This window comes from Maniola jurtina, chromosome 7 (genome assembly GCF_905333055.1).
Source record: "Maniola jurtina chromosome 7, ilManJurt1.1, whole genome shotgun sequence".
Taxonomy (NCBI): domain Eukaryota; kingdom Metazoa; phylum Arthropoda; class Insecta; order Lepidoptera; family Nymphalidae; genus Maniola; species Maniola jurtina.
Genome location: NC_060035.1, coordinates 14,613,861 through 14,640,404, shown reverse-complemented (window position 1 = coordinate 14,640,404; position 26,544 = coordinate 14,613,861). Strand labels below are relative to the sequence as shown.

Below are 26,544 nucleotides of genomic sequence, written 5' to 3'. Positions count from 1 at the left end.
AAAGAATAATAATGCAATGATCCAGCATGCAATAATATCAAGCCACAGAATAGGACTACGTACAGAAGTCGCACTCCTTTGATTGAGCGCGGGGGTGTGCGGGTGTGCGGGGCGTCCCCACCCCGGTTGCCTTCTCAACCTGTCGCGCACTATAGGTATGAACTAAACAAGTAAATAACGGAACAATATGAAAACGGTAGAGAAAAGTTTCATAACGTAGTCATATTTTATGAACTAAACTGCTAAAATCACTAGGCAATATTGCAAGTACTTACAGAATTTCTTTAAAAAAAATTAAAAAGTTTTCAAGTTCCTTAAATAAAGTAAAAAGTAATATATTCTTTATTGTACACCAAAACATAGAAATGTATAACAAAAATTGATTTTTTGGACAATAGGCGGCTTTTTCGTTAAAATAGCTTTTAACAAAATATCGTATTTAAAAAAAAATATTGATTGTTCTTTGCTACAGTTGAGATGTAAATAGAGCGCCTTATCTCCAAGCCTTTAAGTAGGTACCTAACAATCAGTTGTGGCCCTTATTCCATCGTGAAAAGATGATTCTACTTATCTCAATAATTCTATTTGTGACCATATATTTTTATATTAACTCAAGTCGAAATTACTGGGCTAAGAGAAATGTAAAACACGAAATGCCGATACCATTGTTCGGGAATCACTTGGCGAATTTCTTCGGACTTAAGAGTATGGGTTGCATAGCTTCCGACCTGTATGATAAATATCCCAATGAAAAAGTTGTGGGATACTTTCGCGGACCAACGCCCGAGTTAATTATTAGGGATCCAGAGATAGCAAGACATATCTTAAACTTGGACTTCGGACATTTTTATCCTCGTGGCTTGGCAAGGAACGAGAAGAAAGAATTTCTGGTGAAGAACCTCTTCCATGCTGATGGTGACTCGTGGAAACTTCTACGGCAAAGAATAACCCCAGCGTTCACAACAGCAAAACTGAAAGCTATGTTTCCCTTAATCATTACATGCGCGGAAAAGCTTCAACGATTAGGTGAAGGAATAGTGTACAAGGGAGGAGAATGTGATATACGTGAGCTGATGGCTCGGTTTTCTACTGAGTTTATCGGCGCTTGCGGCTTTGGTATTGAAATGGATGCAATCAATAATGAAAACTCTGTATTCAGACGATTAGGCAAGAGAATGTTTGACCGTTCATTAAAAGAAATGTTTTTGGCGGGCTTATGGGACATATTTCCAGCGCTCAGAAAAACACTTCGCTTAGTTGACAAGAAAGTAGAGAAAGCGCTAGCTGATATAAGCATAAACATTTTTGAGCAACGAAATTACAAGCCATCGGGACGGAACGATTTTGTCGACTTGCTTCTAGAACTGGCAGCAAATGGAAAAATAGTTGGAGATTCTATTGAGCACAGAAACCCGGATGGATCACCCAAGGAAGCTGAAATGGAGATGGATCTCCAGTGTTTGGTGGCACAGGTATTCGTATTTTTTGCAGCCGGTTTTGAAACATCCTCATCGGCCACGAGTTATACCTTACATGAACTTGCTTTTAATTCAGAAGTTCAAAATGAAATACAGAATGAAATCGACCAGGTGCTCTCAAGGTACGACAATAAACTGTGCTATGATGCTATAGCAGAAATGAGCCTCTTAGATATGGCACTCAAAGAGTCCTTAAGAATATTTCCTGCATTAGCGATCCTACAAAGAGTTTGTGCAAGCAAATATACAATTCCTCAACTTGACATCACTCTGGACCCTGGGGTGAAAATCATTATTCCTGTTCAAGCGATACAAAATGATGAACAATACTTTCCAAATCCCAGTGAATTCAGACCCGAAAGATTCACCGCTAAAGAAGTAAATGCACGACCAAAATACGTTTACATGCCATTTGGTGAGGGTCCTCGAGCATGTATTGGTAAGTAGGTATTCTCCTGCAATCAATTTTGTTTTTTTTTTAATTAGAAGATATTATTATTATCGTACAAGTTAAATAAATAATAATACTATTCAACTTTCCGAATAAGTTCTCGTGTCAAAGTGGCTGTTTTGCAAAAATTGGGTAGGTACTACAATTTTTTTGAACTGCTAACGTTACATCTGCTAGGATTATTCCATCATAGAGACTGTTCGGACTAGAGTTTATGCGTGGTATGTTTAGGTATATAGAAGGAAATACTATATTTCAACATTTTTTTCAAATATTGACCTAACGGATGTTACATCAAAAAAAAAAGTGGAGGTCTCCAAAAACATTTTTTTGCTATTGTATCGTGTGGGATGTCAACTGAAACAGAAGAAAATTCTGAGCTCAGGAATATACATGTATATTATAATGTACATATATCATGTATATTAAAATATACCAAGTGACAGAAAAACAATTTTAATACTTATAATATATTTCAGCGTTTATTAAAATGATCGAAGTCGGGTTTTAGTATTCAACTTTATTTAAATCTTATCTTAATATTTTTCTTTTTCCAGGCACTAGACTCGGCCAAATGCAGTCGCTAGCAGGACTCGCGGCCATCTTGCACAAGTTCTCCGTGGAGCCTGCGGAGAAGACCCAAAGGAAACTGCGCCTGAACCATCGCCTCAATGTGGTGCAAGGCGTGTTAGGCGGGATACCACTCAGACTGAAACTAAGAAACAAAATTTAAACTTACTCTATGACTAGAAGTATGTAGATCTGTACTATGCGTTTAAAATAAGAAGATCATCGACAATATCACTGGCAACTAAAATTTTCTTTGGCTGTTTGCATTTTACTTACACAATTTATCTACCTAAAGAAAGTACCGTAAGAGATTTACTGTAGAGTTTAATCCTTTACCTTCGAAGGCCATCATCAGATCTTCATCCAATTGGAATGGATCTGTCAAATGAATAAAGAATGAACCATGAATGAACCTTTCAATGAATAAGTTTATTCCATAGATTTATTCAATCAATATCGCGAAGTTTTACGATAAGTCAAAACTGAAATCACAGAGTAGGTAGGTACTTTGTGACTGAAATACAACATGAATACAACTGAATGCAACTGAAACATTTTGTCATTTCTTTGCTATCTAGTTTTTTATTTATTTTACAGTTAAAATAATATACCTACTCACGTAACGCTAAATGTAACGATAAGTAATTCCCGCAAAAAAAGGCAAATAATGTCAATACAATATGTAAGAATCTATTATGGTCCGTGTTACTCGTTTTACACACTTTCTCACAAGCCTCAGAAACTACGCGGCATTCGAGGTAACTTCAAATTACTGATTCTAATTTTATTATTTATACTAACCATTGTTATTAATATACCTACCTACCTATCTACAAGTACGTAGTATTAATCACTTCATACATTTTCAACTGACCGCTTCAAGGTGTGCTTAACGAACTTTGCTTAGCTGGCATTGTAATACAGGAGACCGCTTGAGCGGTTGATCCAACCATCTAAACGCACTCGTTTTGAGTCATCATTCCTCATATGCATGGCCAAGGTTTGGAACACTCTTCCGCGATCTGTGTTTCCTACCAATTACAATCCGGGTATCTTTAAAAAAAAGAGTCAATAGGCATCTTCTAGATCTAGGTACCATCTTAGACCACAGCATCACTTTTCATCAGGTGTGATTTTGGTCAAGCGCTTGTGTATAATGAATAAATAAAAAAAGATAATACGGATTTTCTTCAAAAATTGTGCTGAGAAACTAAAAATTAGGGAATATCTAAAATAACTTTTACTCATCAGAGCATCTTCAAAAGTTGGGCTTCCGTGTAGACCTGGTTCCTGTGGACTACACCAACTACTGCATGCTGGAGATGTGTGGCCATGAAGTAAGAAATTGAACGCAGTGACCCTACCAACCACTGACCTGCAACCATTAACTAGACAGTTCACAATGCAGGTTTAACTTGTATCTTAATTTTAAAAAGCCTGCCTCAGCATATTAAGTACCTACTTGTGCAATATGTGTGTAGGTGTGTTATTTCCCTTCATTTGAAATGGAAAGGAATTTAAATGTCCTAGTGTCTTGATGTGTAAGTTTTCGTCAAGGAAACTCTAATACTACCCTCTCCATAACTCGCTGAACGACCCAGTTTAAAACGGGTATTTTTACGTAATCCACAAAAAATGAAAATGGATTCTTCTTAACATACCATGGACAATTTACACTACTTAAAGGCAAGAGACTCATAATGCGCGACGGCAATGGCTTATAAAATTTGTAATACTTACAACGAACTGTATGATGACTATGAAAAATTCCACACTAGAGCCGCGCTTCTGCAGTTCGCTTGCCGTCGCGTTGTTTGTTTCAAACTTAACAGGTTGTCACCAGCAAATAAAAAATATTTCAGGTGTTTAGATGCAACATAAAAAACCTCTCCTTCAACACTCCGTCAGAGCGTGACCCGGTCTGCCGTCGTGCCATCAACGCGGTCGTAGAAGCAAGCACCAAGTTCCTCAGAACCAGGAGCTATCTGTGGTCCTGGGCGCTCATAGACGACCAGATATTCAGGAGGAGCGAATATGCTCCGAAAGACTTCTGGCCTTTCGATGTGGAGAAGAATTTCGATACGTGTCTCGAATGTACGCAGTGTTGCGGGATCATTAAAAAAGCCACTTAATTTTTAAGTGGACTAGCTGGGTAAATTTTACTAAACATATTTTATTATAAACAGCAGAACCTACCTAGGTATTTTATTAAACATAAAGATTTCATTCAATACCTATGCAGTTAAAAAAGTATATTTTATTATAATTAAACTAGCTGATGCCCGTGACTTCATTCGCGTGGATATGGGGTTTTTAAAAATCCCGTAGGAACTCTCTAATTTTCCGGGATAAAAAGTAGCCTATGTCCTTTCTCGGGGTGTATCCCAAGTTTATGCCAAACATTAAAATCGGTTGAGTGGTTGGGCCGTGAAAACAGACCGACACAATTTCGCATTTATAAATTATAGTATGGATGATTACACTTACCTACTTACCTATCTTAATTATAAAGAGATTATAATGAAACTTTCTAATTAATTGCAACGCACCTAACAGCAAAACACTGGAAGGAAAAGAAAGTCTTAAAGGAAATATAAGTAAGAGAAACAACACTGATTTTGGATTTGTTATATTGAAACAAGTTACAAGACTCCCGAATTCAGTCCGCTAACAACAAATTCATTACATTATAATATTTTAGACTCAGTCAATAAATCTTAGCAGTATAATCCGATTTCGTAATAGAAATCGTAACATAGCGCATTGGAACACAATTTATTCGATTCATATTCAGTTTTTTAATTTAAAGTATGTACAAGTACATTATACTTTATTTTATAATAAAGCCATGGGTAATATTCTTTTAAAAAAAGTAGTTTCGTATGCATATTTTTGTTGTAATTTTATAAATAAAATCTTTCTTCGAACATTTTGCCTCTTTACTGTGTACTAGTACAGATAATTAAAAAAAAATATATCATTACTTGTAGGTATCTACAACTGTTTATTTCATTCAGAATTCAAATTATGATTTGGATTGAAATTGTTATAATTAAAAACGAATTTTAAAAAACTTAAATAAATTCAGATAAAAATCTAAAATATTTTAAATAATCCTTCAAAAATCAGTTTGTGTTATAACGGTTTCGATTTCTGTTAGAATCAAATAAAACTGCCAAGGTATAACATTGGTTTTATATTTCATCTCTCTCTTCTACGTGGTGTCTCTTTTACATAAGAAAGAGTCAACTAGCTTTATATTACATACATTTCAATGTTCCCGGTACAAATGGGGAGCCATTTCTCATAAAACCATCCAACTATTCATGTAGGGTTTATTCCAAACCAATTTGTATGAAAACACAAGAAGTTTAACCCTATAAACTTAAACTTATTCATATTTTGAAAACTTCATTGGCTGGGCAGCGCGTATTGTTGCCCGAGAGTGAGCGAGATAGCGAACAAGATTTTATATACAATTTGCAAGTAAGAAGCTTGGATTCTGTTAGGCGTCCCACGATACCTCATGATTTTTTGAAATATTTTAGGCTTGGACCTCACTAGAGTTGCATTCCCTTGTAAAAACTGATCAATTTAAAACAAAAACCAAATAAATTTTAATCAAATAGTTGTTAAAATAAATAAACAACTATCAGACATATCACGTAATATTTATCTTTGATCAATTTTGAGCACTTTGATTCATGTAATTTACTAAAATATTATCAGTAAATCGCAAATGAGACGTTTACTAAAATAGCTTGAGAAATATTTTGCGTGTATTCATTGATTCTATCAATCATAACGATTCGATAGTGTTATCATTATTGTTTTAAGATATCGGTAGTATCTTAAATATTCGATATTAAATACTTAATATGGAAGTATCTACTATGTTTAATATAGAAATATTTACTTTGCAATATCATAAAGGGACGTCACAGCTTTGTTAAAAAAAAATGTACATGATGAAAGCAAATAACTAAAAAAAGTTTCTATAAGCTTTCAATACTTAGATGAAAAGATATTATTTTTTCACTCGCAACACTAGTACAGTATGATTGTACATTAGATCCAAGTGCCTTAGTAAATTTTTTGTTCATTTTGCAATATAATATATTTAACAAATTGATTTGGAATCACTTATAATTTAATATTCAATTTACAATCGAATATCGATAGGCATAAATAAGATTAAAATTAACAGTAATTAAATACACCTAAAACCGAAATAGTATACAATAAAAAAGGTCATCTTATTGCATCAATTACATATATTTTAATTGTAACTCGTGCCAATAAAGAAACGAATCGAAACGAAATAGCGCTAAGCATTGTCTCACTCACACTCTGTACACCGGTATAGTGTGTAAATGAGAGGGAATTATTTTGATTTGTTTCTTTTTTTTTCTCTCGTCTAGCATTTGTTTCTTTATTAACACGAGTTATATAAGGACAAATCTAGCTGAAACCCGCATCTCTGAAATATTCGCAAAGGAGTAAGTGACTAAGTAAGGAAAATGCGCGGGAACGTCTTGGTCGCCCAAATAAGACGCTCTCCTAACATTTCGTATGACACGTTCAAAGGGAATGCCGCTAACGTTTTTCAGCCCGCGGATTTTCACTAGATTTGTCCTTGGCCTTAAAATTATTCACGATACTTGGCCTTTACAGACACGCCCTAGAAATTGCTAAAGTAATAAAAAAATAAAAGCTTCTATACAAAAATACTTTAAAGTAGGGGAAAAAATTGTGGTTTAAATTATTAGGAAACACAATAAAGGTAAGCGCAGACTACAGCCAACCAGAAGCGCGACGGCGTCATCAGTCTGCCAGCCATAATATGCGCAAGCCTTTACATGTTTTTTTTTTTAATAACGCTGAAGAATTTCGTTTAACTTTTTATTATTAGTATTATTTTCACCTAGCCTATTAACGTCTCTATCTACGTACCAAGCATTGTTCATGAATTTACCCGTAGCATAGGACCAACACGGAAAGAACTGCAAATGCGGATATTTGAAATATCGACCGTATACCATTCTAATAGAGTTGCTATTAGTATGAAGATAGAACTGGCCGTATTATTTTGTTTGGCAACTAGCATGTGTTATTAGTTATTACAGATGCAATCTATTCCACCACTATTCATAATCCAATGGGATGGCAATTCGACACGACCGGAGAGAGATCAGGTGATGACGAACGGACTTTAATATGTGCACTCCCAAGGCAAGGAGTATCAAACCGCCAACTTCCCAACCTCGGGTTATTCTAAACTCTATTCATATTTAGATAAAGTCGATATTTCAATAACCGCAGAGTTGCTTACGTCGTTTACTATAATTCTATCTGCGCTGGCCTTCATACGCTATATATTTACCGCCGTAGTTTGACAGCTACAGTGTGACGATCGCAATTACCTCTGATTGGCCAACACTCTCGCTATTGGCTAAAATGCATTTACTGCAAGAATACCCTCAGTTCAGCCAATCTGTGGCTTGATACGAATTAGGAGAGATACGCAATGTGATCTTGCCCTAAAGGTACCCAGCAGCAAATAGTATACATAGAACTTTAGAAAGAGATTTCGGCTTCGTAGAGAGTTGTCTCTATCGCTCATACCTATGTGACGTTTCGTCGGTCTCAACGACAGAGACAACGCTTTACGAAAGCGTTATCTCTTTCTTAAGTTCGATCTACAATATTTCCTGCCGGGCACTGTATGTTATTCTTTTATATCAACGAAGTCAAGGCATTTCCATCTGTACAATTTAATTGTTATATAAGAATCTTATTTAATATACTTTAAGAGACATTATTTTCATTCGAGTCCTTCTTAGCTACATAACAATTATCCTATAATCTTTATCGAGTATTCTAGACGGATGCGAAAATCTAGCAGATGACTTTGAACGAGAATGAGAGCTGGTTTAAGGTCATAGCAACATATTAACTTCATTGGATTAATTCAAGCTGTCAAGTATTCTTTGTATGAAACAATGAATGTATGAAATGCACACTAATGGTGATGAGCACACTCTGACTTTGCTTAGACTAGAGTTAAAACGAGACAGATGTATGTCTCTTACATAAATCTGTCTCGTATTGAGACTTTCCGAGTTGATTGATATGTGTGCTATGACCTTTACTAGGTCGGAGGGGCACATGGCTCTCTACCACTGGCGTGCACAGTGTTTGAAGTCAGGATAAGCGTTAGTCAGGGAAGTAGCTATTTACCTGGCAGGTCATAAAGAAAAATGAGCTCTAAGCTATTTTAACTAGGGTAAGCAGTGCTTTTATGCCTCTATGATCTGCACGCCGCCGCTTTTTACGCACCGCATCCGAAACCGGTTTCTAGCAAGCACCGAAAATAAACGAATAACGGTATTTATAACAAATTCAACAAGACAACATTTAACATAAACTTTTAAAAAAATTTTAGCGAATCTTGAATTGTGGCTTCGGCCGAATGTGGCAATAGCCGATTGATCGGCTTCGATTGGACACTAAGTAAGGCTATTTATTCGTTTGCTACAACAGTAGCAGGACCCATAATAATCCGTCTGTCGATAATTCTGTCGCGCATCAGTTAGGAGAGACTAAATCAATATTATACAACGTTAACAAGTTAGGGCAGTGTCGTAGTACCATCTCACTCCGCAGCCAACACAGTCCGGGACAGGACTTACTCGTATTCCATAGCTTTTTAATGACATTTAGCGATTTTTACTTTAGTCGCTGTCATCTTATACAAACTGTCAAATTAACATTTTTGTATGAGATGACAACTGGTAACTGTCAACTTGACAGTTTACTCGCGTTGACAGATCGCGACCGAATAGACTAGATCTAAGGACCTGGATAGATAAGACGCGAAAGAAACGCGTCAAAACATCACACAAGGAACACATAATACAAGGAACTGTATGAATCACGTCACACTGCGAAGCGAAACAGTATAACTTATGCCAATAAAGAAACTATTCTAAACGAAATGGCGCTAATCATTCCATCTCCCTCACACACTATAGGTACAGAAGTATAGTGTAAGCGAGAGGAAATGATTAGCTCTGCTATTTTCAATCCGTTTCTTTATTGGCATGAGTTATAGCAGCGCAGTATTATCGTCTTCATACATTTCCATTTAATTTCAACTTGTGCTAATAAACGAATAAAAACCAAGCGCTAATCATTCCATCTCACTCACACACTATACACGTATATATGTAAGCGAGAAGGAATGATGAACGTTGCCATTTTCAATTCGTTTCTTTATTGGCACAAGTTATAGCAGCGCAATGTGAACGCCTTCATACAGTTCCTTGTATTACAACTACGAGCCGCATTGAACATATTTCCGTCGTGTGTCGCTACGGTCGCGCTCTATCCATCCAATGTCATCCATCCATCTAATGTCATCCATCCATCCATCATCATCCAATGTCAACAAGGTTACGGAATAAGCGGGCAAACGTGTCACTCGCGAGTCAGTCCGCACTCATTTCACTTGCGTTTTGACGTGCTGTAAGAACTCGTAGTATGACAGCGCGGACTCTACCCTGTCTTCGACAAGGCGCTCCGTGAATAGTTGCCGTGATGCCGAGTTATCTCTGTGGAAAAAGCACAAATGTATTTAAACATTTTTAGGGGTCCGTACCTCTAAAGTAAAAACGGCACTTTGTCTGTCTGCCTGTCGGTCGGTCCGTCTGTCAAGAAAACCTAAGGATACTTCCCGTTGATTTAAAATCGTGAAATATGGCCGGTAAGTAGGTTTCATGTGCTAATAACACTGAAGGAGGCCGCGGAGCGGGTGCGAGAGCTGTCCGCTGACGCTCACCCACGCCGCAGAAGAAGACAGGGGAGAAGAAGGAGACATTACGCTCATCTTCTCCCTCACTAAAACTGTGCCGGTTTAACGCTGAGACGTCTCAGTCGCATACGACACCCGGGATCCTGAGACGCCTCTAACCTGACGTGGACGGCACCGCTGGGTTTTTTAGTGGGTATGCTATATGAATGCAGCACAAATGCATTGCCAGTGAGCCCCACATACCCGCTTTTGAGCGGCATGCGTAATTGCATTTTTACCAGCGGAAAAAAAAAAAAAAAAAAAAAAAAAAAAAAAAAAAAAAAAAAAAAAAAAAAAAAAAAAAAGGTTTCATGTGCTAAAGGAAAAATGCGAAAACCATGAATTTGTGGTAACATCACAAAAAATAAAATGTGAACACATTTGAAAATACTAACTATTATTTGTTCATGAACATGAACAAATAATAATTAGTATTTTCAATTTTCGAAAGTGAATCGATCTTCTACTCACCTAAGCATTAACACGCTGGCTGGGTAAGGCCGGTCATCATTCAGTTTGTCGATGAACGCGTGTAGTAGCTCATTTCCATCTGCCTCCAGTTTGGGCACACTCCTGGCCTCGTCCGGCAGATGGTTGAAGGACGCCACGCCGAAGGTCTCTGATAGGAACGCGGGACTGATTCCGTGGCACACGTAGATTATCATATTCTCGCCGTCGTCTAATAGGTACGCTCCAGTAATGTTGATTCTGAAATGGATTTTTTTTAATATTATAGAAAGAATGGTTGCATTTTTCTGGTGAGTACTTGTGGAGAAGCCTACAAATTTTTTCAAAGATTTTTATGTCTGGCATTTTAGATTTCAAAATGGAGGCCTCCCATAGCTTTACAACGATGCACAAAGCTGCCAGCTAAAACTATGCGATGCCCCGAAGTTGTGGCCTGTGGGTTTACCTCAACTTGGGTAGCAAATAACCGGCGCGTTAATATAGGCCTCCAAATATACCTAAGTTGTGAGAAACAGCCTAGGCCACCGAATATACCTAAGTTTGACCGTTTAAGTCACTGGATGCGTTAAGGTTGGGGTCACTTGAGGTCACTCACCTCTCGGCGGTCAGCTGCAGGCGCGGCGGGTCGGGCACGTCCATGCCCTCCTTGTCGCGCCGCACGTGCTCGCTCAGCGTGTGTAGCGCGTAAAGGTCGGGGTACACGGCGCGCATCACTTGGCATAGCGGCGCACTCTTCATGAAGCACATGTCCGCTACTCGCTCGTCTAGTCTCGTCGACGTGCCCGTGCGGAATGCTTTCTGTTGACGAAAGCGACAAAAGAGTATTTAGCAGTGAAAGTGAAATAGTCATAACAGCGTTGACAGATGTCTCTTCACTAAAATTAAGCTGCGAGTACACTCATATGCTTGCGTTCAAAACTTGGAGCCTCGCCCTACACTGGCAAGAATGGCGTGCACGTGAGGTTTGTGGATGGATAAATAAGGGCTAGCAAGAAGAAGAAGAAAAAGACATGGCGCTTTGCTGCTATCAGCGTAACAATGGCGAATATTTAAGTTTCTTCGAAAACAGATCAGCAAAACAGGTCCAGCGTACTTGCATTAGTAAAGGTCAGTGTATAATCCGTACGAAATGACTTCTCACGCGCCATTTTAACTCAGTGGGTCAACTGTCATGTCAAAAGTGCGGTTCACCTTTGAAATAGGGACTAAAAGCGTACTTTTGACATGACATTTGACACATAAAGTCAAAATGGCGCGTGAGCAAACTTTTTACGCATTATAATCCTGGGGATCGCCTGATAAAGCCAAAATCCTTTTTGCCCAGTTTGAAGGCTTCACTCACTCTTTTCAATAGCGCCAGTATGTACAGCGGCAGTAGTCTCATGGACACGGGCGCGTGGAGGGCGGAACTGACCGAGCCCACGGGCAGGTTCTGCGCGAGCCTGTGCGCTGACAGCATGTCCACTGCCACGTTGATTAGAGCCTCTTTAGCCTCCGACATGGATGCTGTTGCGCAACGGTCCACGGCTGAAAACAAATAATTATCTGCTTGTGATGTTTTGCCGAAACCGGAAAGTCCTTGAGTGGAGACCGCGTTTAAGCAAGCGTAGTATGGGACGCCCTCCAGCACGATGGACCGACGATATAAAGCGGCTGGCGGGATGTGTCTGGATGAGGAAGGCTGAGGACCAGGTGTGGTGGCGCTCTTTAGGGAAGGCCTATGTCCAACAGTGGACATCCACACGATGATGATGATGATGTTTTGACGGAATGAAATACACTCGAGGGATAGCTATATCACGGCTTCAACCATCTTCATTTTAACGTCAGTAAAAATTTATTTCATCAGTCATTTAGCGGCCATTCACGAGCAGTTTGACACAATCACGAGTCAAAACTCATAAGCCGCAACAGACTGCAGAAGGAATGTTGACGACATATGGGTGGAAACGCCCTGCGTCTTACTTTCATCCTCATACACGAGACAATATATCCGATCTTCAACAATACATACCCATCATTCATTGTCACACACAATTATCCGACAATTTATCCAATCTTCGACAACACATACCCATTTTGCTAAGCAATCCGACGATGCACTGCTGATCGGCCGAATGTAAGACGTCGGGTAGCGTGTTAGCAGTGGGCAAAGCTAGCGTGTGCACTCGTATCCTTCTTTCACCTGGAAATAAATACGTGTTTATCTAATCTATGCATCTATGGTCTATCTATCTATGCATAAAATTTAAAACTTAGGCAAAAAACAAAAAATATAAAATATACTTAAACAAAAAACATAAAATATACAAGTGTAATTAGAACGCCAGCGAAAACTTAGCTCTATTATTATACTACCTAAACACAATCCAATACCAATAACAATTTGCCTTATAAATTAACAATGGATTTATTTGACTATGTAGTACTTGAATTTTATATTTGGTGTCTATGTGAAATTTCGCACGCCATTGCATGGCAAATATAGTAATACTGTATGAATAATAATTGTAATACCATTGTTAACCTACATTTAGAGCAAAAATAAAGGATTGATTGAATGATTGATACTTATAGTTTCATTGATTTAGTATTTTATCAAACCCGCAATGAATAGCGTGCAAAACTCCCTACGCCGCAGAATTGATACCACCTATCTACACAACGTTCGTTGACCTCTAGCATCAGTCAGATGTTTCACTTGCAATACATTGCAAACTCTTAAAAATACAGTTTTTACTTTTAATTTTTTGCAATTTATCCCACAGGTTACGGAATACTGAAAGAAAAAGGATTTACATTCCAATCCCGTGTAGTGACTATGTGATTTTGTCAGTTACCTTTACTACTTGTATAAAGTAACGCGGCCTGGAAGCAGACTTGCTGTAAATCAGCCAATGATTCCTCTATCGTGAGTTGCATGCCGAAGCCTGCATCTGGTGACACGTTGGGTAGCGAGAGTAGGTCTGTCGATCGCACGAAGAAGTTTCCGTGGAACGTGTGGACTGATACACCTCTGCAATATAAACACAAAGTTTAACGGATTCGATGGGTTATCGGGTTATACCGACCTACATAACTTCCACACTAGCTCAAAAAGCAAGCCTTTTTGGTGAAAACCAGTGAGCAAAAGTCAATTTTACCCATTCAAAGCCCACACAAAAAAACCTCTTTTATTCACTAATGGGGTTTTTGTAATTTCAATGGGTCACAAAACATTCTGCTACTGTACTTATATTCAAACATTTTATTTCATAAGCAAGAAACAAAGACGACACGTAATGGTGTAATACATGCCGTCGGGTAAAAATCTAAAATTCCTAAGACCGTTTCCCTGTATCTCCTATACTATAGTTTTGGATTTCCCCATACTATCCCAATTAATAAAAAAAAGGTTTAAACAAAAATAAGGTTTAAACAAAAATAAGGTTTAAAAAACCGGCCAAGTGCGAGCCAGACTCGCGCACTGAGGGTTCCGTACTCGGGAATTTTTTGTATAGCAGAGTGTGACACTACCTTGTACACCTGACTCTCAACACCGCCTCAAAGCCGATCTTGCGCGTGAGATATCTGGTGAACATGTGCGTGAGTTGCTCCGACTGCCACGCGCGCTGCGCTCGGAACAACGGGATGTGGTATACGGTGCCTGCGCTGAATTTGCTCATACCACCTGCAAGCAAACACAATAACCGATAAAGTATTATATATATTATATAAGCAGCCGTTATTTTGCGGAAGTCCATGATATACTAGGAACCAAAAGCTTAATTTGCTATAATCCACCAAATATAATCCACCGGAGCATCCTCAGGAGATGTAAACCTTACAATGTGTAATTGCAAAGTCCTACTTTGCAATTACACATTACAACTTGCAATTAGACATTGTAAGGTCTACATCTCCTGAGGATGCTCCGGTATGGGGGCGAAACGCGCGTCGAGTGGTGTTGGAATTTGTGTGGTGCTGCGTACCATACAGATTTCGTTGGTTTGCCGGATTATAGCAAATTAAGCTTTTGGTTCCTTGACTAACCATAAGATTAGACTTGGGTACCTAGGGCGCTTCGACCGCCCGTTGTGCGAGATCCTTTTTTTCCGATGCAAACTATGGAATCAATCAACTCCCAGCAACGGTTTTCCCATTAGATTACAACACGGGGTTATTCAAAGGACGGACCAACAAATTTCTGAAAGGCCAGCAACGCATCGGACGGCAGTTCCTTTCGAAATCCCATGGGAACTTTTTGATTTTCCGGGATAAAAAGTAGCCTGTGTGTTAATCCAGGGTATAATCTAAGTCCATTCCAAATTTCAGCCAAATCCGTCCGGTTGTTTTTGCGTGAAAGAGAAACAAACATACACACAAACTTTCGCCTTTATAATATTACTAGCCGATGCCCGCGACTTCGCCCGCGTGGATTTAGGTCTTTCGAAATCCCGTGGGAACTCTTTGATTTTCCGGGGTAAAAAGTAGCCTATGTGCTAATCCAGGATATTATCTATCTCCATTTCAAATTTCAGCCAAATCCGTCCAGTAGTTTTTGCGTGAAGGAGTAACAAACATACACACACACACCCACATACAAACTTTCGCCTTTATAATATTAGTGTGATAGTGTGAAGTGTGAAGTGTGATGTATTTATAGACTTACTGAGTGTAGCGAGGTCACAGTATTGCGAGCTGAGAAGGAACAAATCAACTGCCACTTGAGCCCCGCTGCAGTCCAGCGCTAACCGCTTATAGAAGTCCGTGGCTGGGTTCAAGTGAGCCACATCTTTGGACGAGCGAGCGTTGGGATCTTCTCTGTAGATAGAATAGAATAGATTTATCTTCAAAAAAAAATTTACAAGTGCTTCATCAGAATTCCACACTGATTTGGAATACCATTCCGAGAAGAACCAGCAAGAAACTCGGTATCAAATACCTTTATTTGATACCGAGTTTCTTGCTGGTTCTTCTTAGACAAGAGATATACTTTTAACATGCTCAGTTATTTATGAGAAATTAATCCATATATCTGTAAAATGTTGATAAATTACTGCTTTACTTTTTGTCAATATATTCCTTTTGATGTACGACGATATCGCTAAGTAACCCACGACAAATTACAGATACACAGTTTAATTACTAATTTCGACCGTTAAAATAAAATACGATATATTCAAAGCAAATCAAATCATAGTAATTTCTATTGTTTAACCACCCAAAGCAAATAAACTTGTTTCTTAGAGAAAATAAAAGTTTGAATCATACCTCGATTGTAATGCTCCAGGGCCGATATTAGGTAAACATGTTTGGAAGACTGTGATTCGACCTCCCGTTGGAGCCTGTAACAAAATTATAATGAACTTGTTTTAACCTGTTTTAGTTTAGAGACTGTCTACAACAGAATTAGCATCATTGTATGACAAAAATTGCGCGCAGTTTGCAGTATGAGGGTTAGCAAGAGACTTCCGGCTTGTCAGAATTTTTTCTGATAGCGAATGTTTAATACACTGTGGCCAGCCATAGAGGCAAAATAGAACCTCACCATAAGTTTGTAAGCGGCTTGTAAAGCGGCACCGAGCGCTGAGGCAGGCACACCAGGTGCTGAGTATCGTTGTGGCAGAATCGTGAGGAGCTCTTTTATCAGCTCCATATATTCGCCTAGATTCACTAGCAAGGACTCTGGCGATGGCAGGAATATATCTGAAAAGATATTGAGATGTTTAGTCAATTGGATAAGTTGTACTGAGCTAAATCTAGCTGAAAACCTGCCAACATGGACGATTTAAGTGATAGACCAGACTTACTGGGAGTCTGGTCTATCACTGGAATTCAGTATGCAAAATATGCAGACCGTATTCTGATTTCTGATACATATTGCAGTGATCCCAGTCTTCAGATTAACATAATTTATATTACAGACAGTGGTGCCCCACTCACCCTCCCTCCACTGTTCCTGAGATTTCTGAAACTTTTTCTGATACTTTTAAACGGCTAATTTCTAATTTTTTCGGAATGCAGTAGAAACCTTCAATAAAAATTACTGTTCTTGGGTCTACAGAAGCGTTTTACATACCGTCAATATCGAGAACTGTCATCTCCTTGGGTCTAGTGAGGCCATCGCTCATCAAGTAGTAGTGGACATGCGCATCGTAGCAGATGAAGCCAATCTGCGTGCGCGCGTCGCCCGGTAATTGTTCCAGATTGCTCTTCAGTGTATCGCAGACAACCTGAGGACAAGATAAATTTTATAAAGCTTATCTTTTCCAGCCCGCTGAACCGGTGACCTGAAGGTGGCGGGGAACGGGTGGATGAGGAAAGCGGACCATGTTTGATGGCACGCACTTAGAAATGCCTATGTCCAGCAGTGGACGCATACAGTCTGATGGAATGTAATGAATGAAAAAATTCTTTTGACAAGATTTGAGCTAATTTGGTAACCTGAAAGTACACAATAGGCTTAATACTTAGCAGTTCTCTTAAATGTTAATAGATTTCGAGCATTAAAAAACTTCTTTTTTTCTTCTCAACTCTCTTTGTACTACAGTTTTGTAGTCCGCAATAATTCCACCAATGTCAATTCAGTGGAGAAAACAACATTGAAATTGTTCATTAGACCTAGGATTCCTTTCTTGAGAGACTACCCCTATCCTTTGTTAGACCTAGACATCATTAACATTTAACAAGATGAAGTTGAAAACTAAAACCCGACTGCAATCCTCTTAATTAACACTGCAATAAAATTGTTTTTCTGTCACTTGGTATATTTTAATATCGCTTTTGAGTCGCTAACTACCACTACGGTGGAACACACAGAATCTGGATACAAACATACATAAATAGATTGCTAAAATCATTACCCTTCCTTTTGGCTTTGCCGCAGTTGGTTAAAAAATTACCAGTGAAAAAATCTCTGGCCAATAGATTAGGTTAGGATTAGGTTGTAAATATAAATCTTTCTCACCTGCAGATACCCAGACTCCCTCGCGATCTGCGAAACGTCTAGAAGGAACAAGTAGACAGCGGGTTGCGGCGGCCGCAGCATGTATTCGCTGGGCGCGATGAACTCTATGGTAGCCGACTTGATCTCCGGCCGCCGGGATGGGTCGCCGTACGACCGGCTTACCGGGTCGTACTGAAATTCTTCTGGTACTGAAACAAAAAAGCATCCAATCAAATCCAATATAGCCAATATACTGTTATAAATGCCATTCCAAGGTTTTTTGGGGTTATAGCTTACAAAAATAACACCCATTTTCGGATACAAGCATATCAACATTTTTTATGTGTGTCATTTCCAAGAGTTTGCGGGGTGCTTATTGCAAAACTGAAATCCATTTTAAATTAAAAGACAGCACTAATATTTTAAAAAATGCGTATAGAAATCACTTCCGAGGTTTATCGGGGTGCTAATTACGAAAGTGACTTCCAATTCTAAATCACAATTTCTTTTTTACTTAATGTTATACATTCAGTAAAAACTTCTCATACTATATGAAGTTTAATTTCTTTGCTATGTTATTTTTTGACTTATATTATTTATTATCTTGTTTCTCTGGTTGCAATTTTATAGACAAAATAATCACAAATGTCACAGTTGCTACATTACGCATGAAATATGTAGATTAATCTCAATCCTTTAAAAGAATAACTAGAATAGTTTATCGTACTTACAATCGTTGACTCGATAGCAAAGATTGCATTTCCACCGCTTCGCGTCGACGAAGTACACGAAAGGATTAATGTAGGTGCGGCATGCACGACACCGCACTATTGTCGTGCATTGTATGACTGGTAGATGCTGAAAAGGAAGACCTTGTTTAATTTTGACTGCCTTATTATTAGTTTTTGGGCTAAAGACCGCTACAGATATCAAAGACATAAAACTCAATAAAAACGAAATATGCCTCTCTTATTGAGAGTCACATTTTTGTTCCGTTTGCCGTGGAGACCCTGGGGCCATGGAGTCTTAGTGCAAAAAAATTTTTACGAGACATTTCACCGCGTTTAATAGCCTCATCGGGTGACAGAAGGGCTGGCTCATTTTTTGCGCAACGGATCAGCCTGGCTGTCCAACGCGGAAATGCAGCCAGTATTCTTGGCACCATTCCACGCGGGCATGATTTGTATAGTAATTAGATAAGGCTAGCTTTAAGTTTTATTGTAATATTTTCATTATAAAACAAAGTAAGATTTGACCTGCTACACATAATGTTGATAGGTTCCTGGTAGTGGAGCGGCGCGGGAGGGGTGTGTGATTCGTCAACTTATAACAACTGTCACCCTTTCGCACCACCCCATTACCGCAGGAGCCTGCTCAGTTATGTGCTATACCTATATTTCCTATTTTTGGTGTACATTTAAATATTTTCATCCATTTATTTTTACATAAAGTTAACATGGAGTTATTCAACATGTGGATCAACAAATTCCTCGCAAACTAGCAATGCAGTGGTGGTTCCTCAGGAGGTGCAAATGTTCATGGGTAGCGGTAATCACTTAACATCAGGAGACCCGCCTGCTTCTTTGCAACAGCACAGTAATTAGGATTCTGAACCTGCTTGGAAGTGCAAAATGAAGGCTTCTTTCATTTTTCCTGTTAAAATGCTACACAATAACTACAGGATAAAAAAAGCAAATAATTAAAATCATAAAGCCATAAGCCATCATCACAGCCTTTCTGATAATTTAATTACTATATTTTGTTTGGTCAAGTGTACCCTAGATGACCTAGAGGTCATAATTTACAACTGTTTAAACAAAAAACTACATAAATAGTATAATATGTATGTTCCAGTATCAATAACCATAATAATTGAAAAATAAAATAATATTATAATAATTATTACAGGAAAATGTCAGAAGTGTAATGTCATATTATTTCAAGTTCATGTTTAATATTTCATCAGGAAGATGTGGGCACAGTAATTATGACTAATCAGTTCAGATATGCATGACCTTAGAAAGGAATTTATTTAAATTACAGTACCTACAGGTTATTATCCAGCTCCGTTATCAGATATTTTCAAGTTCTTGGCCTCAGATTCACACTGGTTCTTACAGAATAGAATAGAATAAAATATTTTTTTATTCAAATAAACTTTTACAAGTAATTTTGAATCATCAGAATAATTCACCACTGGTTCGGAATGCCGTTCCTACCGAGAAAAACTAGCAAGAAACTCGGCGGTTGCTCTTTTCAAATGTTATCTCTAGATCAGCTTTAGAGCAGTCTTATTAATTGTATTAACAACTAATTTATGTACCTACGTAGTACCTACAATCAGCAAATAAATGATTTGATATTTGATTTGATTTAAAATCAAATTACCATGCAGGACAGTCTTGTGACAATTGTACAACCCAAATAGACAAAGTCAAACGGCCTAGTATGCAACTGAAACTCAACCTTAGCACACAATATAATGTTTTAAGACTATGGTCATGGTAGACTGCTTTACTGATATTCGAGTAGCGTATTAATTGAGTAATATTTTTTTTTGGTTTATGTTTTTGCTCAAACCAATTTTTTTTTTACACAGGCATAACAAAATTACATGGAAGTTATATTTTTGTAATATAGTTAATACTAGAAGATGCCCGCGGCTTCGCCCGCGTGGATTTCGGTTTTTTAAAATCCCGTAGGAAATCTTTGATTTTCCGGGATAAAAAGTAGCCTATGTGCTAATCCAGGATATTATCTATCTCCATTCCAAATTTTAGCCAAATCCATTCAGTAGTTATTGCGTGAAAGAGTAACAAACATACACACCCACATGAACACACACACACACACACACACACACCCACCCCCACCCAACACACACACACACACCCACACCCACACCCACACCCACACCCACACACACACACACACACACACACACACACACACACACACACACACACACACACACACACACACACACACACAAACTTTCTCCTTTATAATATTTAGTTATTATATCTAGCCTACTGTATTATTACTTGGTTATGTTCCTACATATTTACTAAGTATATACTCACATTCAAGTCTTTAAATGGATGTATCAGTATACCCAAAGGTAATCTAGACTTCTGCAGTAAAGAGTTGGTTTCGGGAATTCGGTTCACTGTACATCTGAATATCCTGTAAAAGAAAAATAAAATATGAATATAAAATAAAGTTTGCTTTCAAGAACAAATTCTCTTTCAACACCAAAAGCTCTTTTATCAGGGGGCACGGCAGTGCCCCCGCCAAGACGAGCCAAACGGCGGCCGGGGCGCTACGTACCTTTTTCTCGAAGTGTTTCGCCGTATTTTCGACCCGTCATAACTTCGGTCTGGATGACGCTAGAAAGCTGAAATTTTCAGTATAAGGTGTCCTCAGCAAATTTACCAAATATACCAAGTATCAAATATCTAGCTTTTATGGTTACAGATTTATTGATACCTAAAATACGCCGATTTCGTCCCTCACTGATGATCATCAAAACCTCTACTCAAAACCTCGAAGGTACTTCCCGAAGTCCTAGAAGACTGAAATTTGGTATGTAGACTAGAAATTGACTACAAACTACAGGAAAATTAAGAAATTGGAAATGCCCCCCCTCTACGCCTCTTATGGGTGAAGCCAATCTGTAAATTCTGTCGCTAGAATGCTGATATTTTCAGGATAAGATGTCCTGGGCAGATTTATTAAACGCATTGAGTATCAATTGTCTAGCTTTTATAGTTTCAGATTTATTGACAGTCAAAACTTCTAGTCTGTAATTATAGGGTACTTCCCGAAGTCCTAGAAGACTGAAATTTGGTACGTACACTAGAAATTGCATACAAACTACAGGAAAATTAAGAAATTCAAAATTTTCAAATTATTTGTAAAGTCTATCGCTAGAATGCTGATATGTCCTTAACAGACTTATCAAACGTACCAAGTATCAATTGTCTACCTGTTATGGTTTCAGATTTATTGCCATTCAAAACCCCTCTAGTCAAAAGTTCTAAAGTACTTCCCTAAGTCCTAGAAGACTGAAATTTGGTATGTAGGCTAGGGATTTCATTCAAACAACAGGAAAATAAACTTTTCCTAGTCTGTGCATTTAAAAAATGTGTTTCCTAAAGTCCTAAAAGACTGAAATTTGATATATCTGCTTTAAAATTGAGTTGCAAGATTCCACCCAAACAAACATAGTTACATACATTGGAAGTGGAATAAAAGCTTTTAAAAAAAGAGGTAACGATAGAGAGCGGGCCATGAAAATGATGTAGGTACCTACAAAAAATAGATCCAAAAAAAAAATCTAGGGCACCTGCCAAAAAGAAATGAAATCCCACCAAAACATTTCATGTAAAATGTGGCCAAGACTCACAAGTTCATAATGCTTTCACTGTTAAAAAGTTATGAGATCTCTAGTAGAGCCAAGCCCCTAGCTAGCTTAGAATTGCGCTGCCCATGGGACCTATCCCAAGTCCAAAGTATATATCTCTTAAATGCTCTTGAGTATATCACATTTATAACAATAAAGAACAAATAACTCTACTTACAAGCTCTGATTTTACAAACCCTAAATCTTGGTTAAAAAAGTACGGCTTGGCCGTTTAATGTTCGTGAAACTATTACATGACATAACATATTATATTAAGGTCAAAGGAATAGTTTGTTCGACAATTACTAATTTTTATTATACTTCATGATTGTCGCACAAGCTATTCCGGGCTTAAATGTCATATCAGATAAAAGTACCACGAACATTAAACGGCCAAGCCGTCCTTTTTTAACCAAGATTTAGGGTTTGTAAAATCAGAGCTTGTAAGTAGAGTTATTTGTTCTTTATTGTTATAAATGTGATATACTCAAGAGCATTTAAGAGATATATACTTTGGACTTGGGATAGGTCCCATGGGCAGCGCAATTCTAAGCTAGCTAGGGGCTTGGCTCTACTAGAGATCTCATAACTTTTTAACAGTGAAAGCATTATGAACTTGTGAGTCTTGGCCACATTTTACATGAAATGTTTTGGTGGGATCTTTATGACACTTTTAAGATTGTTAGTGAATAATCCATACAAATCTAGCAAGTTTTTTAAATTATAAAGGTTTACTTGCAGTGAGTGCATAATTAGAAACGAGGAAGCGGATCACTTCATATGAGTGTGTGGATTTTCGACTATGTAGGGATACAGACCTTTACAATGCCTTATGGTCTGATATGAAAAAATTAAATGCAAAAATTAGTAAAGATTAAAAAATAGCAATGAATATTAATTTTGTCTATGTAACAAACAATAAAAAAATTATTATATTATGTCTTATCAAGTCTTAATGTGAAGAGCGCCGTGTAAAATAACATACATAAAATACAACCATAACTGAGTTAATTTGTTGGTTACCAATAAGTTTTGTGAGTAAATTATTACATACTTAATTGAAAAATGAATTGACCCAATGACATCAAAATTGAAACATCTATCATTGGTTAACCACTGTTTACAAACTTACTTAATTGGACAGAAAACTATTGAACTTGATTATAGTTATTGTGAACACTTTTGCTACTGTGTCCATTAAAGTAACAAAGACATCTGACTAGTGACCAGGTTACTTTGATGCACACACTACATTTTGATACATTTTGATGTATACAATTTATTAACTGGGATATTAATTATTTGTGTTTAAACTTTAAATATGGGAAACATTCCTACTTTTAGATTTTATGGAACTGTGTAAGCATTAACATTATAAAATGCTAGAATATTCCTGCATGTTATTTTTATAGCCCATCTGCCTAATCAATTTTAGCAGATAAAGAGATAACTTGCATCCCAGATATGGATATAGCAGATTACTTTTTATTCTGAAATATCAAACATTTTCCACTTGATTTTTAAAAACCTTAATCCACAGGGACTAAGTCACAGCCATCAGCGAGTGTGCATATAAATCAATGCAAAAGGCTAACCTTGCGAAGGTAAGGTGAGTGACTTGGGAAGAAATAAACTCAACAAAGTTACTTAGTACTGTTTAAAATAAACACAATAACAAAAGATAGATAAAAACCATCATTGTAAATTTTATTTTCAACAAATCAAATTAATGTGATAAGATTAGCATGTCAATTACCCTATTAACGTTAATAATAAATAATTACTTAACACTACATAAGTATATACTTAGTATTTAAGTATTTTTAATTTTGTAAGCAAAGAACTAATAGTTAACATGGTGTCAATGATGATTAATAACAGATTTCTTTACCCGATGTCTTCCCCAAGATGTTGGGTAATGTTAAGGAGTTCCTAAGAAATATTTTTTGTTACTAGCTATGATTCAATTAGTTCTTTCTACATCAAACTTTAAGTTAAGCCAATATTCAGACCAAACTAAATTGTCCTGGGCTAAGCTAATATTATCCTGACAAAGTAGATTGGCCTGAAATCAGCTGTGGCCACTTTAAAATATTACTATTGAGAAAATGTTAAGTTTGTGTTTTGTTGTGAATAAAATAAATTATGTGGATACAGGTTGTGACATTATGTATAACTAAGTTTGTGTCAAAGCTTTTTTTATTCAGATACAATTTAGCCCTTGACTGCAATCACACCTGGTGGTAAGTGATGATGCAGTCTAAGATGGAAGCCCTCTACTTAGCCAATAAGTTTTTCATATCAAACACTAATTAGTTATGCATAAGTAATAAAATGTCTACTTACTCTGGACTACAGTTTGGTGAATCGGCAAACTGGTGGCCGAGCCGTATTTCCGGGGGATCCTCGGGATATTCAGGCAATATGTGCTTACACTGCAGTAAGTCAACCATCTGATGTCCCCACAATTGGTCAAAGCCTTGCTTTGTCACACTCAGCTGACCCATTTGTTGAGTAACACCATACATGTTGTTTGTCGGAAACTGCTTTGATATATTCTGCTGCATTTGCCTTTGTTGCTGATCTGAGTACTGCATCTGTGGGTATCTGTTCTGCATATTTGTTGCTGGCCCACTCGCTGGGCCAGGCATTGGTTGACTCATTGGCGCCATTATTGGGGGTCCACTTTGTAATCCTGGTTGACTCATTGGTGGCATTGTAGGTGGTCCACTTTGTAATCCTGGTTGAGTCATTGGTGGCATTGTAGGTGGTCCACTTTGTAATCCTGGTTGATTCATTGGTGGCATTTTTGGTGGTCCACTTTGTAATCCTGGTTGACTCATTGGTGGCATTGTAAGTGGTCCACTTTGTAATCCTGGTTGATTCATTGATGGCATTGTTGGTGGTCCACTTTGTAGATTCATTGGTGGCATTTTTGGTGGTCCACTTTGTAATCCTGACTGGCTCATTGGTGGCATTAGTTGTCCACTTTGTGTACCTTGTTGCATTGGTGGCAGCGGTGGGCCACTTTGTAAACCTTGTTGCATTGGTGGCATTGGAGGCATATTTGGCAAAGGTGGTCGAGTCATTTGTGTGGAAGGGCCATTGTTATGCTGGTTTTGGGGTTGTGGTTGGCTAGTCTGTGGTCCAAGCTTTGATCTATGAAGGTCTTGCATAGATGACCCAGTTGGTAAGCCTTTAGGTGGCATTGAGCCACTCATTGGTGCAGATATTGTTGGTTGTACACTTGGGCCATTAATTATATTACTTCTTAATGGCCCTATAGGCGGTGCAAAGTTTGACACACTCGATGTAGGGGCATTGCCCTGTGAAGCAATTGTTAGCGGACTATTTCTAGGACCAGTCAAAGGTCCACTTAATGGAGTATTTGGTTGGTTTATTAAACCAGGTGGCATAGATGTTGGGGGTCTCTGATTCCCGAAAGCAGGATTCATTGGTGCATTACTACTACTTATTGGGGTTTGGTTTCCTAATGGTGATGGACTAAAGGAGCTTGAAGGTGGAGGATATTGGTTAATTGGTCTTTGATTGGGGCCAGGCATTGGGCCATTCATTACAGGTTGACTATATTGACTAGAGGGGATTAAAGGTGGAGCATTGTTATTAATTTGATGTTGGGCATTAGGGGGGTATGGTGATGATGAAGGGCCAGTATTAGGCTTAGCATGTACACTGGGGGAACTCATTGGAATGTTCTGGATGTTTTGCATTGGAGGTTGATTACTTATAGGTTTCAGTGGCCGCACAGGTGATGACTGTAAGCTTGTAGGTGGTGGCATCATTCCGGGATGGTTGAAAGCTGGCGAACTACTTGCACTCTGATTTAAATTATTTTGGCTATTAAATCCTGCTATTGGGCCTGGGTTGTTCAAATTTCCATCTTGTTTCAAGGTCCCAGGCAACTGGCTCGGTGGCATTCGGTCATATTGCTGGAACGCTCCGGGATTCGAGTTTTGTTGGCCAGGAACATTGTTATATGGGTTTGGTATATGGGCCATGGCTTGTCAATCTGGAACGATAGTTTTAGCAAGTTTACGCTATTGCATCTACTCAGAGACTTCAGACACACGAAAACTAATGTAGTTAATATTTGTATTGTGATAATAAACTTGATATCGACAAGGATGTGTAATTAATGCTAATTCACTGAGATTGACGGAAGGACAAACGCACTACGCGACTCACCGCTCGATAGGCGACTTTTGAGCTTGGAAAACTTTACACACGCGTTGGTGTTGTTAAACCATCCTCACATATTATCACGGAAGCCAAAATTAACGTGATAAAATAAAACTGTGAAGGAAAAACGACCCTGACTTACGTGGCCGAGCGATTGCAAGCGCCCTCTACTGGCGGGAAAGAGCGATTTTT

The 26,544-nt window shown here is 38.1% G+C and overlaps 2 protein-coding genes across 7 annotated transcripts; one reads left to right on the top strand and one right to left on the bottom strand.

Moving 5' to 3' along the window:
- The first annotated feature begins 510 nt into the window (after positions 1-510).
- On the top strand, positions 511-7,214 carry LOC123866829 (cytochrome P450 6B6-like). Of its 2 annotated transcripts, none has more exons than XM_045908536.1 (4): positions 511-1,917; positions 2,487-2,622; positions 3,749-3,836; positions 4,362-7,214. In XM_045908536.1, exons 1-4 carry the CDS (start codon positions 558-560, stop codon positions 4,629-4,631), a joined length of 1,854 nt encoding a protein of 617 aa, XP_045764492.1. In that variant the 5' UTR covers positions 511-557; the 3' UTR covers positions 4,632-7,214. The 2 variants fall into 2 exon arrangements, 1 of the variants encoding a protein (XP_045764492.1); XR_006796262.1 differs by having other exon boundaries at positions 514-1,917; positions 2,487-2,681; positions 3,753-3,836; positions 4,362-4,397.
- LOC123866822 (protein transport protein Sec24A) lies at positions 5,113-26,544 on the bottom strand. Of its 5 annotated transcripts, XM_045908527.1 has the most exons (18): positions 26,359-26,544; positions 25,190-26,182; positions 25,073-25,150; positions 24,499-24,949; positions 20,831-20,933; positions 18,479-18,605; positions 17,769-17,956; positions 16,881-17,034; positions 16,350-16,507; positions 16,073-16,146; positions 15,471-15,622; positions 14,336-14,489; positions 13,660-13,835; positions 12,894-13,004; positions 12,162-12,346; positions 11,415-11,617; positions 10,823-11,059; positions 5,113-10,112 (listed from the first exon to the last, which is right to left on the bottom strand). In XM_045908527.1, exons 2-18 carry the CDS (start codon positions 26,169-26,171, stop codon positions 10,001-10,003), a joined length of 3,645 nt encoding a protein of 1,214 aa, XP_045764483.1. In that variant the 5' UTR covers positions 26,172-26,182; positions 26,359-26,544; the 3' UTR covers positions 5,113-10,000. The 5 variants fall into 5 exon arrangements, with proteins under 5 accessions (XP_045764483.1, XP_045764482.1, XP_045764481.1 ...); XM_045908526.1 differs by having other exon boundaries at positions 25,073-26,182; XM_045908525.1 differs by having other exon boundaries at positions 24,499-25,150.